The 20,247-nt window shown below is 42.0% G+C and overlaps 1 protein-coding gene across 2 annotated transcripts; it reads right to left on the minus strand.

The window, feature by feature from the left end:
• Positions 1-185: 185 nt before the first annotated feature.
• ssh2b (slingshot protein phosphatase 2b) lies at positions 186-19,445 on the minus strand. Of its 2 annotated transcripts, XM_006808660.2 has the most exons (15): positions 19,206-19,445; positions 15,151-15,194; positions 6,990-7,102; positions 6,831-6,895; positions 6,619-6,740; positions 6,466-6,531; positions 6,313-6,378; positions 6,006-6,200; positions 5,810-5,903; positions 5,538-5,666; positions 5,217-5,263; positions 4,862-5,008; positions 4,570-4,770; positions 3,355-4,387; positions 186-2,930 (listed from the first exon to the last, which is right to left on the minus strand). In XM_006808660.2, exons 1-15 carry the CDS (start codon positions 19,266-19,268, stop codon positions 1,635-1,637), a joined length of 3,681 nt encoding a protein of 1,226 aa, XP_006808723.2. In that variant the 5' UTR covers positions 19,269-19,445; the 3' UTR covers positions 186-1,634. The 2 variants fall into 2 exon arrangements, with proteins under 2 accessions (XP_006808723.2, XP_006808722.2); XM_006808659.3 differs by lacking the exons at positions 15,151-15,194; positions 19,206-19,445 and adding an exon at positions 9,147-9,561.
• Positions 19,446-20,247: the final 802 nt, after the last annotated feature.

The raw sequence follows: 20,247 nt of genomic DNA on the forward strand, positions 1-20,247 counted from the left end.
GCCATTTAAAAAAAAAATGCTGAAAAATGCTGAACAGTGTAGCTGACTAAGAGAAAAACAGGAAGAGTCATTTTTACATACATTGACATTTACTGTGAATGTATGTAGAATGAAGCCAAATTAGTTAGTTCATTAAGAAAAAGTGAGGGAAAGAATCACAGTAAGCCCGACTCTTAATTTCCATTGTTTAATGGTCACAGTTAAAGCACGTGATATAAAATAATATTTACACAGACAATACACACATACCCAACAGTTCCTACTACATAAGCATGCTCCCCCAAAGTAGCAAAACACTTAAAAAAAAGCCACAATTAAAATTAAAAAGGGAGTAAAGTGCATGTATGACACACGTCTCTGTACAGACATTTCTGATAGGCTGCAGAGAAGCTTCACTTGCCAATCACAGGCACGCTCCTAAAAAGTTTACAAAAGACATAAAGATCCATTAAAATAAAATAAAAAGTGCACGCTCACTTGGTAAAGTTGTGCTACACAGTCTCACTCACACAGACACAAACCAGATCTAAAAAACAAACAAACAAAAAACAGGGAGATCCTAAAATATCAACAGTCACAATATACAACCTTTACATCCCCAAAGAGAACATAGCCAAAAAACTCACAAATATACACTCTGCCTTTAAACCCCAGCACCCTGACCTACTCTCTCTCACACAGTTAAACATAAACAAAACTCTAGTTTGTGTGGCATCTGGAGTGTGAGGAGAGACAGTTTACTGAGTGATGAAGTCAAACGTGTTTCTGATTGAGAAGTACATTCCAGGAACCCGGAGTCGGATGTTTGTGCAGGTCAGATTTGGTTGACTTACTGAGGTATTGTGTAGTTAAAACAAACTAAACAAAAAGCAGGCCTCTTCTCTTTTCATTATGCTCAAATAAACTGGTGAAAACCTGCGTATGCAGCTTACACTGAGGGAAGAGTCAGAGCTTCACGACTGACTTTCACTGGAATTATTCTGTCGCGACGAAGAGTCTCCGTCCAACGACTTCTATGTTCAGGACCAAATCAGCCGGTTTGACAAGCAGGTGTTGGTGTGATTTATTTATTTATATTCTTTCTTTCTTTCTTTTTGCCAACATAGTTACCAGATTATACAAGAGGGACCGTTTTCTCCAGCATAAATGGCACATTTTTCTGAAGAGACGTCAAAGCATGAGAAGAGGGGAAACAGAGGCTACATTCCAGCTAACATTACGTTTGACAGCCAAAAATATCAAGTCGACTAAAGGAGAAACCAGCAACGATGTGATGAGTGAGTATGTGCACGCTTGGGTATTATTAACATTTCAAACATGTGACCCATGTACATCTCTGGATGACATTTTCTTTTCTTTTTTTGTTTTATCTTCTCAAAGTGTTTTATTTCAGTCTCAGTTAACTGGGACTGTCGTAGCCTTGCCGCTTTTCCTGTGCCGAGACCAGATTCCCATATCACAGATTTTTACAGGAGAGGGAAAAAAGAAACTACTAAACACATCCCTTAAGGCAAGAGGCGTCGGCTTGTTTTGCTAAAAAAATCCAAAATATGCACTTGACTTTCGTTTCTGATGGGCACGTTATCTCTCTCTTTCTCTCATGCACACGTACACAGATGCACACCTGCTGAGGGTTACATGGTGTGGTAAAGGGTGCTAACAGTTCTCTTCTTAAGCCGCCTCAGCGGGTGAGTCCTTCCGTATTGCTGCCTTGTTGTCAGAAGTGTTGGCCCAGGCGAGTGCAGAGATTCTTGGCCAAAGTTTAAAGGCTTTCCACTGTGAGGATTCGGATTTGATGGTGCAGAGACTGCTGAGGTTTCTCCAGCTTTAGGAAGCCTCTGAGTGGTTGTCTCAAGGATCTCTGGCTGCTGGACAGTGGAGGAAGGAGAGTTGTGAACCCGCTGCTTCTTGGATTCGTCGCTGGCTGAATGGAGTGGGTGTTGTGCCGAGGGTGAAGCTACGGTGGAACGGCTAAGTTCCCAGTCACTCAAGTCATTGGCGAGCAGCTCCAAGCAGCCCAGTTTAGCCAGGGAGGCTGAGCGCTTCATCATGGATGGAGGGGTCAGCCCTGCCTGACGAATCCTGGCTTCCACCTCTTGTACCCTCTTCTGGATACTGCCACCTCGCTTCTGCGCCTGACCCAAACACCTGGCCTTGCACTTTCCAGCCATGCTCACCTGCTGCAGGAAGGCACCCAGCTCACACAAAGTCTCCCACGTCTCCCTCTTGAAAATGTCACTGTGGGGTCCTTCTGTGGGACAACCCCAGTCTGTGCCCGACTCGAGCTCAGTGACGCCCTCCAGACACAGGAAGTTCACAGACGCAAAGGGAGAATGGGGAGAGTGGTGGAAAGGAGAAGAGGTAGAGAGCAATCTAGTTTCAGCAGGCCAGAGTTTCTGTCCTTTTGTGCTTTTTTCGTTATCCCCAAGGGCCCCAATCGCAGCATGAGTGCCCTCACTTTCAGCTGGTCCAGACTTCCCATCCTCCTTTCCCTGATCCTTGTGCACCGTGTGAACTGCAGATGCCTGTGAGCAAATGGATGCATCGTGGGAAGTAGACAACGTTTCACAATGGATGCTGTGTGGACGCCTGTGAGAGTTGGAGGTACAGCCAGAGAGAGAAGGCGGTGAAGAAGAGAGAGGCGGGGTCTCATGCTCCTGTTTCATTCTTTGCTCCAGCTGCTGTGTAACACGTCGCACCGACCCTCGTGTCCAGTCACTGTAAAGACAGGCGGGGGCCTCCTCTTCCTCCTCTTTCAATTCTGTTTTTATATCCCCAGATTCCTTGTGTGCAAGAACAACACTATCTTCAATTTCCTGCTTCAACTTCCTCACATCCTGATCCTGGGGACCTTGAGGTTCAGTCTGGCTATCAGAGCCAAGAGGCGAAGTCTCTTTGGGCTTCAGGCCTGTGACCTGCACAGGCATTTTCTGGAAAAAAAAAAAGAGAGAGAGAAAAAAAGAGATGTAATATAAAAGACCATTAATTTAAAAGCACAATGAAAGCATTGCTACGATCTCAATGTATTTGTGACAGATGTGCCACCAGGTGGCGCAACATAGCTTAAGAACAAAAAACCATTCTGAATAAATCTGGTAAGATTGATAGGAACTGCTATGGGTTCAGTTCAGTCCCAAGTATCTTAAATATATATGTAAAAATATTTCATTTTTTCACTTCACTGAGTATCTCACACAAGAGCAGCCTGGAAACAGATCATAACATCCATACATGTGGCTACATTATACACAGCCAACCCGAGCCCACTGCCAGAGCACGGGTGGAGACTATATGCGGCCCAAATCTGGAAATGTTTAGAGTTGTCTGGGAAAGTTTGCTACAAGCATTGTTTACCTTTCTTTTCCCTTCATCCTTCCCCTCACTGGGGGAGACCTCCTGCAGTGGTGGCTGGTTTTCTTTGCCACAACTCTTCAGCTGGTGCGACTGCTGCGCTGCAGTACAGTGAGTTTTCCCATCTAGACTCATCCCCTTAAATTTTTCCCTGGCACTGAAAAAGTTGATGTGGTCTGCACTGTGGCCGAACACCAGCACATTTTCATGTGGAATGGCACTAGGATAAGTGATAAAATCGTTAGTGGACGGATGTTGGGCTGCCAAACTGTCCAAAGATGAGCCATATGTCTGTTGGGCACAGTCTAGGTTTTTGACAAGCGCTGGGGCAGAGAGGCAGTCGGTTTCAGCCTGCTTTGTGCTTGGGGTTTGTGTTGCGGTAGGCTCAGGCACTGACACAAGCACTGTTTTTACAGAAGGAGAACAGGACAACACCTGTGGCTTTAGAACTCCATCGGCTAGATTTGGAGATGGAGCAGGAGAGTGGGAGAGGTGGTGAAGGGAGGGAGGTGGATGAGGCTGGCCCACCAAAACACTTTGTGCAACAGTCACCTTATCGGTCTTTGGAGGCTCAGGCACCACAGTGGCGGCCCTTGGTTGAGAGACAGGAGGTAACATGGGCCGATTCCCAGAGTCAAATACGCCATTGGACAGCGGAGGAGATAACAGAGACACAGAAGCAGCTGTGGAGTCAGAACAAGGACGGTCCTGCCGGCTGCTCCGACCTACAGCAGAACGAGATGCTTCAGCATGACCTGATGGAGCTGCCGCACCTTTAAAGGAAGAAGAGCTAAGCTGATTGGAATGGATGCCCGTATCTGGCTGACTAGTTGAGTGTGTTGCTTTGCTGCCAGTAGAACTTCCCAGTGATTCCAGCAGTTCTTTTACCGAGGGACCAGTTATGTTGCTGGCTTGGTTGTGGGGATCTGAGCGGCCCAGGCTGTGGGGCTGTGCGTAGGATTTGGAGAGTGGCTCGTGGTGTTCAGACAGATCGCTATCAGAGTGAGAACGCCACAGTTTGTTGTGCCTCTGCTTGCTGCGGAAGAAAGTGAAAATGAAGTAACATATCACTTCTCAGAATTCTTTGCATGAAATTGACAGAGGAATATTTTTTTTTTTTTTTACATTGTTTTATAAGATTTTGATAATGCACTTCTTTCTGCCAGTATCAATATTTGCATTACCATGGATGATATCTGTGTGTGTGTGTGTGTGTACCTGGCCATGAGTATTCCCTGATACTCCTCCAACTGTCTCATAAAAGAGGGGTTGGGTTTGGTAACAGTTCGACGCTCTTTGACGTAATCAAAGGCTTTTTTCAAATCCCAGCCGTACTCCTTCATGGCATACGCTATCACTGTGGCCGCAGACCGGCTAATCCCCATTTTACAGTGCACCAGGCACTTGGACCCAGATTTCCTAGGGTAGATATTAAGAATGATTGTCATTCTCGATAGATCTCATTCCTCGCAGGAAAAAAAAGAGAGAGGATGAAACATCTCAAACTCACTTGGCTCTAGATATAAACTTGTAGGTGTCATTCCAATAGGCTAGCAGGTCAGTGGCCTCCTCATCATACACACGGATGTTGTGGTACTCAAACACACCGGGAAAGAAGTTATCAATCTCCCTTGTTACATTCAGGATGTAATGAACTCTGAGTGACAGAAAGACATAAACGAGAGAAAAGATGAGCCTTAGATGAGAGAGGGGTATGTAGGTATGCACTGATTTGTAAAACTGAACTTGTTGGTATAACAGAATGAAGAACATTTAATTTCATCCTAATAAAGCAAGTTTTAGTTTTTTTATTCCGAACAGTCAGTTTTGTTGTTTGGGTTTTTTTCCCCCCCCTCCGTCCTTACCCACAGTTCTGTAACTCGTCCAGATTGGATGCATTCCACTCAGATCCCTGCAGGAAACAAAAAGGAATCCTCAGACTTGTTCACCACCTTCCAATAAGCTTTTCATAATGCTGAAGTCCAGTGAGAAGAAATGATTGACATACAGTGAGTTCTCCAAACCCAACAACAGCAAAGTACCTTAAAACTGTGTTGAATTTAAAATTACACAAGACTCTCTTGCACTTTGTGAGAATCAGATCCAGGATACAGGCGTGGGAGATCAGAAACATTTTATATTCTCTGCTGCTAAAAGCAACAGAGGTGTTTCAGAGGTTAACCTACCAAGAACACGTGGTCAAAGATCTCCGTAGGACTGTCCATCTGGCCCAGAATGACAATCATCTCATTGTCGATGAACTCCTTGAACTCTCGCAGATTGCATGTCATGTGCATTTCCAGCTCTGTTCGGATCTAAAGAACACATCCAGGACAGAAAGAGACACGTGCAGGCAAAATGTAAAGTCACACAATAATGACTAATAAATAAATAAATAAAACAGCATGGCATTTTCCAAACATTTTCTTTGACTGGGAGATGCTCGAAGCAGACTCACCTCTTTGCAGGTGACATTCTCTAGATCTTTCTGCATCATGATTTCCCGCAAACTGGCTTTGATCTGACGCTCAGTCAGCTCTCTTTCTGTAGGTCTGTAGAAACATTATGATGGTGGAAGAATATATGAAATAAGTTCATGTCTATCGGTTTTCCACATAGAGAACATATCTGACAAACATCACTTGGCTACTTACACGTCAGAGAAGAGAACTGGAGAGTCGGCACGGTGTGACTGCACGTCCTGCATGGCGTTCCACTCGTTGATGCGGGTCTGGTCGGAGGAGACCCTGCTCTGATAGTAGCTGACCCAGGTGAGGAACAAGCTGCCTGGAAAGTAGTTATGACTACGGGCCACCTCGCAGGCTTTATGGAGTGACTGGAGGGCTGACCTGTCAGGAAAAAAAAAAAAAAAAACATGACTTCTAAATAAAATGGGAAAAAACAGAAACCAGCGAACAATAAAAATATCCACAGCTGTACCAATTATCCAGTATGACTCACCACATGGCTTGCACAGAAACAGGCTTGAATACATGCACCCTGCTGTCAGTTGATACACTGAAACCCCTGTGAGCAGGAACAGAGGAAGTATAGTGAGTTAAAAATCTTAGCTATCTCATGTTTAACGTGTCCCGTGCTGAAGAATTTGCTTACCCATCTCCATCTAGATGTATTAAGGTGTCGCTCCACAGGGGCAAAACCAGCCCAACAGAACACGAGCTGAGTGGGGAAAACAGTTTTCATGTTATACCTTTAACCAGAACACCAAAACCAGCAGGTACCTAAAATCTTGTGTGTCACTCTCACCCATCTACAGGGCTAAAATCCATTCCTAGCACCACGCTCTCCTCCGTGTCCTGCCGACCATTGGTTGAGACCACCACCATGTAGCGGGTGATCTGAACATGTGCGCTCTCCAAACGAACCGCCTAGAGAAGGAAAAAACAAAACAAAACGCAGTTTGTGACTCGACAGTTAAATAAAATCAGTGAGACCTTTGTGTTTTTATGGGTACCCACCAGTTTGATGTTGTCCTCTGGTCTGAGGAGAGTAAACATCGTCTGTAGGTGCTGCTGGATATCTCCTGGCAAGATGAAAGTAACGCATACATGACGCAAGATGGCAAAAGTTAAAGAGTTAAACAGTCAGTGGCTGCTGAGGGGGAATTTTCACCTCACCTGCATGTTTGCTGCGCAGCTGGGAGAAACGGGAGGCAGATGAAGAAGAGGAGCCATTTCCTCGAGGCAAGAACAGAGCAGCTCCCTTAACGGTCAGGAAACTTTCACTGATGCTGCACAAAGACAGAAAAGATTGAACGGTGAGCAATATCCACCCACACATCTATCACAAAACTCATCCTTGGAAGACTTTACAGCTTTTACTGACTTTTTGTTAAGTTTCTCCAAGGTCCACTGACAGAAAGCGCAGAACTTTTGACACTTTATTATTTTCAGACATTTTCAATAAAAATTCTAATTTGCAGCTTCTCAAATGTGAGGATTTTGAGATTATCCTGGAATGTTGCACAGACTTGAAGCAACAGAAATCATTTTGGCTGATGGAAATTTATGACAAGCATTTTTTCATAAATTTAGGTGAATTAATGAGTTATGTTGGTCTGAACTGTTACAGTGGTGACATACAGACATAAACACACTTGTTTCATTATGCTGATTTTAAAAAAGAAAGTAAGAAAAACAAAAAGCAGAATATGAAGTACGGGTGACTTTGTAGTCTTAAAGTTGAATGCATTTCAATAGTAGTTATTCAGTTCAATGCTTTCTTAGAAAACACTCATATTTTCCAAAACAACACAATAATCCCACAACAGAAATAATGGGACGATTTCTGAGTGATCAGATGATTGTAGTAGAAACCAGAGCACATGTGGGCTTAACTGAACTGGTAATATTTACTGAATAACAGAATGACAGCAGACAGAATGTTCTGAGTTACAAAGACTTAAAGTTTTGTTGTTCATCCGGTTACCATTTCTTCATAAAACAAGGCAACTGCAACTTCAGTGACTTTGGCTGCAACTTCAGTACCAAATTAAGATGGCAGTCCCAGCTAAGCTTCTTCATGGTCTGAACAACAGACTTACGTAATGGACTTAAGATATCTGACGCCAGCCTATTATTCTGCTATTATTATGGTCATTATTATTATTACTACTACACACAGGCTTTGTCCCACACAATGTGAGCAAGAAAGACAAAGTCTCATTGTCTTCTGTGATGATGAGTAAAAGCAAAATCACCAGTAACACCAGCGATCGCTGACTAATTCGTCACTCCATCTGGGCAGCAAGTTTAAATATAGGCTTGAGCTAAGGAAAGACCGTCAAAGACAGGAAGTCATGTTGTTGTTGTCTGCTGTGATGATGCGGGAGGAAAGGAAACAAAGGCAAAGGAGGATGAACCTGCAATGGACAGCAGTCATTACTGAAGTGACAATTATGGCAAACTAAGCAAACTTTCATGCAAGTTTCCAAGTTAGAAAAAGTGGATGTTAAGAGTCTCTGACACCCACGCTGACTTGCACACACACACAATTTTCTTCATGACATGATGTACAGAACACTGGACAAATATCTGCGCGAGCATAGTGCATCCTAGTTAACTTTTTATATTGAAAAAAGGCATTGATCAACAAAAATCAAGAAGTGAATGCAGTGGAATCACTGAAAACGCTGACAAATAAGTCCTTCTGTTGATGCACTGTGCTGCAGGCAGACCAAGAGTATGTCAGAGGCAATACAATGCCAGAGAGGACAGAGGCTGACAGCTGGGCTTGCACACAGACTCACACAAGCAAACACTAGACAGATGTCTAACTCAAGTGCTAATGAAGTGTTTGTGGAAATTATATCTTGACATGCTTCTTCCAAGCCATAAATTTCCAATTAAATGCAAGTGTTGTTCCCGTGGCTTTCACAATGAAGGCCAAATAATCACATCCCCTGATTCTGCTGAGGGTACATCGTGTGCCTTGCTCTGCTGTGTCCCCCCTCAGGATGCATTTAAGGAACAGCTAAAGGTGGGTGGAGAGAAGTGCATCCTAGCAGATGAGTAAAAGCATCTGGCAGATATGTCAAAAAGGAAGCAAAGGGAAGGAAACCTGTTCCTGTAGCCACTCGTTCAGCTGCTGTGCTGCTATATCCTTCTTATGAAGTCATTAAGAGAAAAACCACATGTTCATACAGGTGCACACTAAGTCTATGCAGAAGTTTGGAGTAGACCATTAAAATGGCACTGCAGGCAATATAATAATTCATGTAGTGTTATCGTTACTATAAGCAAGGAAAGCTCCGGACTGTGAGCCCTGCTACTTACAGCTGATAAATTTCCACCTGAGAGATCACAGAGTTCTCGGTAAAATACGGTCTGATCTTCACCCCGCAGCAGGCGCAGAAGCAGCCGGCCGACGAGCTCCGCGGGGCGGTCACAACGCCGGGAGGCATCGTTGCTCCCGGAGTGCGGGCAGGGCGCGCGGAGACGACAGTCGACGATGTGCGAAGTAAAGTTGTGAAGACGCAGAAGCTCTGCTCTAAGACCACACGGTGCTTCGTTTTTTATTCAATTTTTTTTTTTATCGCAGATTTAGAAAATTAGCTCTAAACCGACAGATTTCAAAGAGCGGAACAATCTAATATTATAAAGCGACAAAGCACTAACATATTTAAGAGTGCCTGTGACAGAGCAGGTGCCTCACAACATCTGATCCATGGTCTGCTGTTTGATGTGTCTGCAGCAGGCTGCGGTAAATCTTGCCGCTGAGGGGGAGGAGACACACATGGTCCAATCCGTGACAACAGCAGTCTGAGGAAGACTACGAGGAATTATTGGAGACATGGTGAAAGTGTGCAAGAAAGACAGCCACAAGTACCCGGATAAAAGTGTTTAACTGTCAGAATGGCAGTCGGTGGCATTCCTATATGCTTTACAACAGCCTCGAGACGTCACTGAAATTCCTCACGCTGTTCCTGGGTCACCATGTTTTTCCACGTAACACGCAGAAGGAAGTGGCTGCTTTAAAATGATGCCTCATGCACATTTTAAAAACGCCAAATGTAAGAATAACAAATAATGACAATTTCCAGCTGTGTCAACATAACAAATAAGGGCTAACGCTACATAAAAACTCTCCATAATTAAAACATTTTTTCTTTTTAAAATGTGGATGTGCCCATGTGTCTGGCTGACAGCCTGATTGAAAAACTAACCAAGCAATCCCAGAAAGCATTACTTTAGAGACCCCCCCCCCCCCCCCCCCCCACACACACACACACACACACACACACTTTGAGCTGCTTATCAGCACCTTAACAACACCACAGTATTTTCTCCACAATAACATCTGAGAGGAAATGTTTTTCTGTTCATAGGCTAGTACAATCTTTAACAGTAATGCATTTTTGCTTCTTCTTAAGGTAACAAACCCATAAAAATGCAAGTAATAAAGGGTAGAAAGCTTTTAAGCAAGGTTGATAGGTTCAATTGTTATATTAGACAGGGGTATTTCAAAATCAGTACACCCCTAGTTCTTATAACCATAACCTGACACTGAATGTGTATCCAGCAACAGCATGACAACAACAACAACAACAGAAAAAAAAGAGATTGAGAAACCTGGAAGGAGATTTCAGGCTGCCTGTGAACTAAGTAGAAACTTGACCTTAGACTTGGTTGTGCTGCTTGTTGATCCCTTGTGGTTTCAATTACAAACTAAGGGTAACTATTTGGCCACCAGCTGACTGCCAGTTTATATCCCAGAATAAACAACTGCAGTGTGGTGTTTTTCCTCTTAGGTCGACCTGTGTCAATGACCCAAGAGGCAACCGATGAACTGAGCTGATGAGCTCAATGAAGCTACAGATTTTGACCTCGTCTGACAGATCCTTACAAAGAGAAAGGCGTTTATTTATTAGACTGCAGAGTCACATGTGGTTAAATGTATCACAGCATGAACAATAAATGGTATAACAGTACAGTCAAGCTTTAAGTAGATAAAGAATAAGCAGTGATATATAAAGCAGGAGAAGGGATGGGAAGTGGGATCCATCTACAAATTGAATGAATTATTTTGTAACTTGTTTAAATTCAATTTGATCCAAAATTCATCTTAAGTCGTGTTATATTGTAAAGCAATGATGTGACATCTGACTGCGTATCTAATCTTACCCATTTTCTATCACTCCTGGCAGTTGCAAACTGATAATGATGTGAAATTTTTGCAGACCTGAGTCACATGTGAGCGTTTTTTTCCCTGCTCAGTGGTCAGACTCAGAGATAATGAAGCAGGTGTGGTTATGCTGAACATATCAATAAGGGAACTGATAAAGATCAGAGCTATAAGCAGAATAGATAATGATACAGGTATATAAAAACTTACCAGTTTCTAAGCAGAGGCAGACACATGTTACAAACAATCACAGGGAGGCCTTCCTCATCAACTAATAACAGCTTAACCTGACAGCCACTTTTCCACTCTCCCTCTCATCTCCCTGCTGGCCTCTCACATCGACCCCTTCAAAATCCCTACCATCTCCCTCCTTACTTTAACCGGTGTTATTGATTAGGGAAAGATCTGTGGCATCTTCTTGTAAGGGCGCTGGAGGGATAGCTAAGAATAATCACGAGGTTTTTCATTCCCACCTTTGGGATTTACAGACTCTCAGCAACCCACATGTTTATGTGTGAGATGTTGAACCCATCTCTCAAGTTCCACCTGGCTATTCTCCCCCTTTGACTGCTGAAATTCAAACCATCCAATAGCAAGTGGCGAATGCCAGGATGTAGTTTTTACATGTAGACACCAGACACTCTGCTGCTCTCATGTTTCCAAACATGCAAACACAGACAGTCACCTTAGTGATCGCACCTTCACCTTGTGTATACATTCACACACCCAGACTTTACAGTATGTCTTTGAATCACACATCACCTGTTAAACATCTGCGATGAGCAACACACACCAACAAGAAGTCTAATAAATCAGCCTGCTAGCATGACTACAGTATATCTGAATTACATAAGAATGAATACAAATCTGTAGAGGCACACAAATGTATAAATGTATCACAAATGGAAATGAGTCCCATTCAGACATATAATCCTTTGTTCCACTTTTCCCCTCCTCTGACTACAGAACTATGAGATTATAAGAGATCAGAAATACTCTCCGATTGTAGTCATAATAAGTAACCTCTCTTTCTCCTAATTTCCCCTCTGCATGGTCCACCAGTGATGTTGCTGCTTTTTGCTGATGTCACCAACTTGCTGATGTCACTGGCTTTAATCAGCAGCACTGCAGTGGGGCTTGCTTACGCAGGCAGGCGCGCTGCCTCACTGAAGCCTTATTCCAGTTTGAATGAATCTCACCACCTGTGTCAGAGATGAGCTCTGCTGCAGCTGCTGACTTGTACGGCGCAGCGAGCACAGACGTCAGCAGCGGGGAGGGGGGAAAACGAACAGACTGCCTCTGAGACTTTGGGAACGTGAATTCAGTGGCCAGGCTCAGCTTTAGTGAATGGCTGCTGGAATTGTGAATATGCAACATGCAGCTTGAACTTAAAGAAACAGTGAAATGAAAAATGCACACACAGCATCAGTTTATTTTTCCTTTTGGTATACCCTACATGTGTGTTAATTTCTTTACTTTTGAAAATAATTCTCGTCTTTTACCTTCAACTAAAACACAGAAATATGACTTTAATAAGACTTGGCTAGCACTCATTAATAGTTACACTGATTTTTATACAATTAAATGAATCCTGATCTGACAGTGTGGGTGAAGGAGACATGGACAGCTGGGGAAAACAAATCTCTCTACAGATACTTAAAAGGTGTATTTAATAATCTAGCTTGGAAGCAATTTTAGAAACAGCCCTTACAGGAGCTCACTTTTATTTCAGATGCTGAAAATAGTCTTATTTCTGCAAACATTTTAAAGCAAAACAACAAAGAAAAAAAAGAAAATGAACTCAAAGAACTCTTTCTTTATTACAGTATTCTTTGCCCAAACTAACAATCATACTGGGAACAGGCTCACTTATTCCTACACATCATGCCCTTTCTCATGACCTCTCTAGGATATATCAGAGACTGTGTATTTATGCAGCAGATTGAGGGCTTTTCCGTTAGTCTGATGTATGAAATCAGCGACTGTGGAACTCATTAGTTTAAAATTGAATTTGTGAACAAGATTTGACAATTTAACTGAAGAAGTTACAAAGTGGCAGTCATATCATTGCGTCAGTGAAAAAGACTGTTGCATACTAATGCCCTCACTCAATGTCTCACGTAGGAGATACATTCCAAGTAAATCAAAGACAAAATGTTTGGTTTTTCATATATTAAAAAAATCCTGACACAAGCCACAAATTTTCTGCACTTGGTTTTTGTGGGCTTACCTCCACTCTGATTACATTTAATCATAGTGCTAACAATGACAGGTCACAGGAGTTTTTAATCATTAGATGCACCTCCTATTCAAACTGAACTTGGGGAAAAAAGTGAAATTTAATACTTTGCTGCCTTTAAATGAAACATCTACAAAAACAAAACTAAAAAGATCCACTCTCTAATTATCTGCAACACCCCTTGCACATGCTTTTCTTCATTTATGAACATGTATTCTTGTGTTTCTTAATTTTTGGATATGATATGATTTTGTTTGTACACAAGGAATGAATAATAATAATAATAATAATAATAATAATAATAATAATAATAATGTAACTGATAATATCATGTCATGATTATATCCATTCATTCGCTTCCGCTTATCCTTTCCAGGGTCGCGGGGGGTGTTGGAACCTATCCCAGCTGTCATAGGGCGAGAGGCGGGGTACACCCTGGACAGGTCGCCAGTCTGTCGCAGGGCTAACACATAGAGACACAGACAACCATTCGCACTCGCATTCACTCACAGATTCACACCTATGGGCAATTTAGATTGACCAATTAACCTATCCCCACTAACAGTGCTAATCACCGTGCCACCGTGCTGCCCTGCTGATTATATCCAATAAACAAGTATTACAAAATCTGCATTGGTATCAGCTCCAAAAAGAAGTTTAAGACGTTCAGTTTTAGTGACCTACAACCCAGAGCAAATGATCTGCCTAGGAATACAAATAAAGCTTAACCAAATTTTAACATCTAATATCAGCTCAGAGGTCAAACAACTACTATATCAAATATATCATCTTGGCCCAGAACATCCCCGCTTATAACGCGCCCAAACCTGTAATCGAGCTGTGAACTGGGTATTAAAAACACTACAGGCGTTCCCCTGTGGGGGACAATATCACAAAGCTTCACAATGATAATAAAAAAAGAGCTTTGAGGTTACTTTGAAGTCAAGACAAAGTAAGGCTATTCATTCAGTTTCACCTTTTTTTTTTTTTAAATATGCTGCACTGGAAAATATGTGTAGGCATGGTAATGTAAAACAATGCATCACAGGATCCCTGATTTCCATTAAAAATATCACACTTATCCAGTTGTGTAAAGAATAAAAGAGAGAAAAATAATAACATTCATTTTAGGAGCTTACTGATATTCGATCATGTACCTATCTCTGTGCACACAAACATGCACACAGCAAGCACAGATTTCAGTCGCAGCTGCACAAACACAGACAAATCTCAGCTGGATGATGAAGAGCTCCGATGACCAAACATACACCGAGACTTTGGGAGTGGTTACCAATCTGCCCGTGGATCAACAGTGCAGTTCCCCTGACCCACATAGCAAGTTACTCACAGAGATACTGCTGCCCTCTAATGGGCTGTCTGCAAGCCACTGTTTATTATCTCATTCAGTGCGTGATTTCAGGATTATTAAAGGGCCAAACATAACAGAGGAGACCTAAAAGTGTTCAGTGGCAGAACAAATAAACACAACGGGCAGTGGAAGGAAGTAGCCAATTATCAGGGGACGAAAACCAGTTGCAAGTGTGGCTGAGTGAAACTGGATTAACCAGAATTCCAACTCTTAAGTAATAAGGGACAGCAGTGGATGCGATGCGATGATGACACAGTACAGGAGCCCTTTTTCAAGTCACAGCAGTATAGAAAGGCAGTCCTGCAGCGTCACACACATTTTATGATTATTTATTATCTGGGTATTTGGGAAAAGCCTTTTTTTCCTCCCACTTTGTGCGGATCAGGTCAGATCAGGTGAGAGGTCATGGGTAACAACCTAACATGCCCCGTGTTATGAACAGGCTTTTTTTGAGACTGAGAACATACATATCCAGTGGATTTCTGGTCCAGTGAACCAAATGCTTTCAAGTTTAACACACAGAGCTCAATCTGTGTCGGTATCTTACCTCCTCGGCTGAGAGCGGCGGTCATCCTCCCCGCTACCTGACTCCTGGGGAGATAAAATAAGAAAAATACATTTGAGAACAAGAGAAATGCAACAGCACAACATTACAAAGTCAACATGTAAGAGTGCAGTCAGAGCCAATATCAGCAGTGTTAACTCTTCTTCTTTTCTAAATAAGGAAATAATATTTTATACACCGAATTGCCAAAAAGCATCCAATCCACAATTTTGCACAAAAAAATAATTTTGGCATTGTTATATTAGATTCACGACTTCTAAAGTGTCATTTAAAAAAAAAAAAAAAGAAATCACAGGAAAGCCCATCTTTAAATAGAGAAAACGTCACCATAAACAAATTTAGTAAAAACTCAAATGAGCTCTCAATTCATGCAAACAAATTGTAAACGAGAACAGAAAGGAAATCCCACTGTCCTATTCTGGGTAACAAAGACTAACTTGCATATTTCCATGTTTACACACACATTAAAAGCACAAGCATCCAGCTTAACATTCAACACTGCCTGAACTGACAGACACGGAGAGAGAGAGAGAGAGAGAGAGAGAGAGAGAGAGAGAGAGACCAGAGTTCAGCTTTAACTCAATTTACACACTCTCCAGGAAAATGACCTCAGTCTGTTTTTAAGGTGTGGCTGGACAGGGAATAACACAATCTCTCTGTCTCTCTCAGCTCACATACACAAGCATGAAGAGACAAAAAGAAACATTTAAATCCGAAAGTTGTGGAAAACAAAAATGTGCCAAACGTGGATGCTAAGGCTCAGTGGCTGATAAAATACCTGGCCCTTATCTTGTAATGCTTGTACTTATCTTGTTTACACCCTGTGTAAGCTTAACTAGCCTTTAATGACATTAACATCACACAAAATTAGATTAAAGGTTTATATATTTTAATAATAATAAACTCATACAGGGCTACTTCAGGGGGGTCTAGCCTGATTGGAGATCACAAAAAAAATTAATACAGCCAGTAGATAATTTATGCAGTGTCAGTGTGAGAAGGAAGTATAGAACTGTAAAGTTTGGTTCAAGTTATCATATACTGCCAGGTCTTGTGACACTGCTGTGGATCCAGTTAAGTGCAATAACTGCAAAAGGTGGTTCCCAGCTCCTTTAAGCCACAGTGTCCAAAGCAGATTTCCATTGTGGGCTTTCAGAATCAAGATATTTAAAACAGATCCTGTGCAATTGAAAGCAACTCATGTAAACAACCTGATGCTGGAGTAATGGTGTCACAGAAAGTTTCTGCTCCGTACGATTCTTTCTTGGTACAGTTTCACTAAGAAACTATTGGTTGGATTGCTAGATGGTGTGCTAGACAACAAAGCGACATAATTAGAACCTCGCTAACTCTTAGTGCTGAACATTTGAGCCTTTTGGAAACGATAGTATTAAAATATCTACTGCTGCAAAGATTACAATCATACTGATTTTATTGAGAAACTTTAAAAATTCAAAGCACCTAGTTGTACATGTTATTGAAAACTAAGAACAGGTTAGGGAAGGGGTGCCAAAAATAAGGCCCAAGAGCCTAAACTGGCCCAGCAAAGACTCTAAAGTGGTCCACTGGACGGCTTTGGAAAAAGTGAAGGAGGGCAAAATCTTTGAACTTTAAAGTGTAATTTTAGTTTTTCCAGCTTTCTCCTCTATGGCTATTCATCCTACACCAAAGTAATTAATTAACAGATAAACAACTAAACAAAAGAAAGGTTCCTGTATGCAAAATGGTTTTTTTATAAGTCAGCACCTGAACTACATTTATTTTCTAAAATTTAATCTCAAAGAGACCTGGGATGTATAAACACTGATAAAAACCTGTTGAAACTCAGGTACTAAATGTGTAGTTAAACTTCTTTACATTGACAAAAAGGGGAATTTAATTCTATGGTTGTATGTCGCCTTTGATGTAAAATGAGCTTGACATAACAGAGTATGCAGCAGGAGGGGAAAAATGCATTAATGCATTTGTAATATCAACTTTAGTACAGCAGATTAGACAAAGTTTCTGTTACTGTTCTTTGTCCTACAGTACGATATAACATTTAGTGTTTGTTTAGATTGGAAAACACACAGACTTTGCATATTTTGCATATGTATGAAAATGATTGATTTTTTTTCCAAAGCTTATGGAAATGTCAAGCCTGAACATGCGGTCTGGGCAGGGATCTGCATGTCCAGAGATCAGTCTGTGCTTACGTGTTACAGCCAAGATTATCACAATGCAAAAGTGCTTCTACCCTAAAGTGAACATGTGTGTATGTGTGTGCTCTGCCTGTAAACACAGCGAGCAGATACATTCACTCCACATAGGGTTCAAGCTAATATAAAGGGAGGAAGAGTGCTAGTAGACATGTCGCACACAGACAGACACGTCACATCCCCCCCCCCTTCCACGCACACACACTCACACACACGGGGAGGGGAAAAAAAGCACAGGAAGCCATAAGTGTCTGTACAATTTGCTATCAAAAATATGTATGTGGCTTACAACTTGAAAGCCCATTTCCACTACAAAAAGCTTCATACACTTCACAACCCCCACCCTATTTACCTTCCTAAAAATCACACATGTGCTTACTTTTACAGCACACACTCATTCCTCAATTCACCATCACTTCTTGAAAGGCAGACACTTTAGCAGACAAGACTCCTTGCTACTTGTTGCTCAGTGATAAGACATAAAAACTCCTTCAACTACATTTCATCCTGGATGACAAATTACCTAAGAAATATGTGTACATAGCACGAAGGTTATCATTATGCCTACTCACAGAACCTGTTTGCTCTGAGCTATAAGGTAAAGGGTCCCTCTAAAGATATTCCATGACTGACAAAGTTTGTGGGAAAAATAGCTTGATTGCAGTTGAGATTTGGGGCAAAGCTGGGAGGAGGGGGAAAAAATACACAGTTCATCTAATCTTCTCCTGGGTCCAAGTAGCAAGTTAACAAGGGAAATTGCTTTCCCCTACTGTGCTCCGTCTTGGAGTAAGCACACACTCTGAATCTACGTTAAAGGCTGTACAGTAAGCCAAGGAATTCACCTTAATGTGTAATTTAATCTGTAAACACTATATGACAATGCAACATACACTGGGAAGTTAATATAGGTCAACTTTTTCACATAATGTCAATAAAACACACACACAGAAGTGTGAAACAGATAACATTTTAATGGTAAACAGAGTGTGCTTGTATATTACTTCCTCCCTCTGTTTCTGCCTGTCTGATGGGGTTCCCTGTTTCTGTAGAAACCAGACAAGCAAAGGGAGTAGCAACAGGAAAACCACCTGCTCCTCTGCTTTGCATTGGGTACACTCCTGCCTTCAGTAAACGCACACGCACACACACACACAAGCAGACAGACAGACAGGAAGAGAGAGGCAGACACATAGAAGGCATTCAGACAGAGAGACAGTCTGGGTACGTGACAGACCCGCAGAGAAAAAGAAAAGACGCGTCCACAGCCTCGTTTACATACAAGGCAGGACACTGCACCAGTGTTGTAAGAATAAATACCTGCACTCACGCGTGTCACTGGACAAATACCAACGCGACTACTTCACATATTTAAATTTATGCAGGTAAAAACCATTACATAATAACAGACATGACTTGTTGTCACACCATCGCTGAAAGTTTCTCTATTCTGGATACTGTAAGCAACTAACTGCCAGTTGAGCGTTTACAGTACCGGAAATGTACATACAATGAGCATATAAGCAGCGGTGTGCATTAAAACAAAAGGTGCTGTCATTTTCTTTCACGTTAACCCTTTTATTGTATATAAGAAGAAATAAGAAGATATTTTCAGGTTAACTTAGCAGCTAGTAGCGACTAATACTGTAACTGAAAATGATGGGTAGCTATATGTCACGCATGCGCAGCAGCACAAAGGCAAGGCAGCTGGGTGACAGTGAGCAGCCGACAAAAAAGACAGCCAAAAATGAAGCCTCAAGTCGCCCTCCGTATCGAGGAGATGTGAGTTTGGTGGAGGCGGTAGAAGGTGTAGAGGAGGCTTCAGGGAAAAGCGGTTCTTACCGAAACGCAGGGGCTGGAGCTGGTGCTGGGGGTCGGTGAACGCTGCACGGTAACCAGCGCCATTCAGCAACCGGGAAGCGGACACCTGAGAGGAAGCGACGGCGGAGACACGAGCATAATTGTGTTGTGAGGGCGAAAGCCCAGTTGAACCTGACTTTTTGATCTTCTCTCCTTTAACCCCCCTCCCTCTCTTTCCCTGTGATCGTACACTGTTTGACTACTCCCCGGCTGTTTCCTCTGTAAGCGCCACCTGCGCATGCGCAACTACCCTTAGCTTGTCAATCCCGATTAACCGTGTGTGTGCTGGAGATAAACAAAGCACTTATGAGGAGTGTCTACAGAGAAGCAATACTACTTCTTAAGAGATCATTTATTTGAATAGAAGTGTAAAGGCACCATTATGTAAACCGCATACAACAATTGCATTACAAGGTTTAAGCCTACAATCGAATAGAATAGAATAGAATAGAATAGAATAGAATAGAATAGAAAGCCTACATTGTTATTGCAATTCAATTACAAAGAGATTGGGAGTGCCACTCCAGCTTGATGAAACAAGGTTGAAGCTAAAGGAAAGCAAACTACAAGACTGTATAATAAGTATGTATATAAATAACATAAAATTAATAGAATATTTTAAGGGTTTTATTGTGTGACAGTGTGTGCGAGTGTGTACTGTGATTGTTCACTTTGCATGTTGGTTGAGAGTGGTAATGGCCTTAGGGTACAAACTGTTTCCACAACTGTTAGTCTGAGATTTAGTGACCTGTAGCGTCTGCCTGAGGGCAGAAAGTCAAACCAGTGGTGACAGGGTGAAAGGAGGCTTTTACAATGTTTTGGGCAGTGGAAACTAAGCAGTCAGCATACTATACTGTGTGGCTTTTTCTTGAAACTATTCACACAGACTACTACTTTAGGACTGTTGTAGTTAAACTAATGAAGCTTGAGGACAAATATATCCTAATACTCTGTAGGAGGCATGCTGCTTTAATTTTAAATAGATGGTATCTTTAATATTTTAAATATAGCAGCAAAAGACATT

Source organism: Neolamprologus brichardi, chromosome 10, assembly GCF_056152115.1.
Source record: "Neolamprologus brichardi isolate AB-2024 chromosome 10, ASM5615211v1, whole genome shotgun sequence".
NCBI classification, from domain to species: Eukaryota; Metazoa; Chordata; class Actinopteri; order Cichliformes; family Cichlidae; genus Neolamprologus; species Neolamprologus brichardi.

Coding starts and splice junctions, on each gene's coding strand:
- ssh2b (XM_006808659.3), bottom strand. CDS start 9,274: ATGCCTCCCGGCGTTGTGACCGCCCCGCGGAGCTCGTCGGCCGGCTGC. Junction 6,741..6,830: donor CAGAGGACAACATCAAACTG/GTGGGTACCCAT, acceptor TTCCTTCTCTAG/GCGGTTCGTTTGGAGAGCGC. Junction 5,264..5,537: donor TCTTTGACCACGTGTTCTTG/GTAGGTTAACCT, acceptor TGTTTCCTGCAG/GGATCTGAGTGGAATGCATC.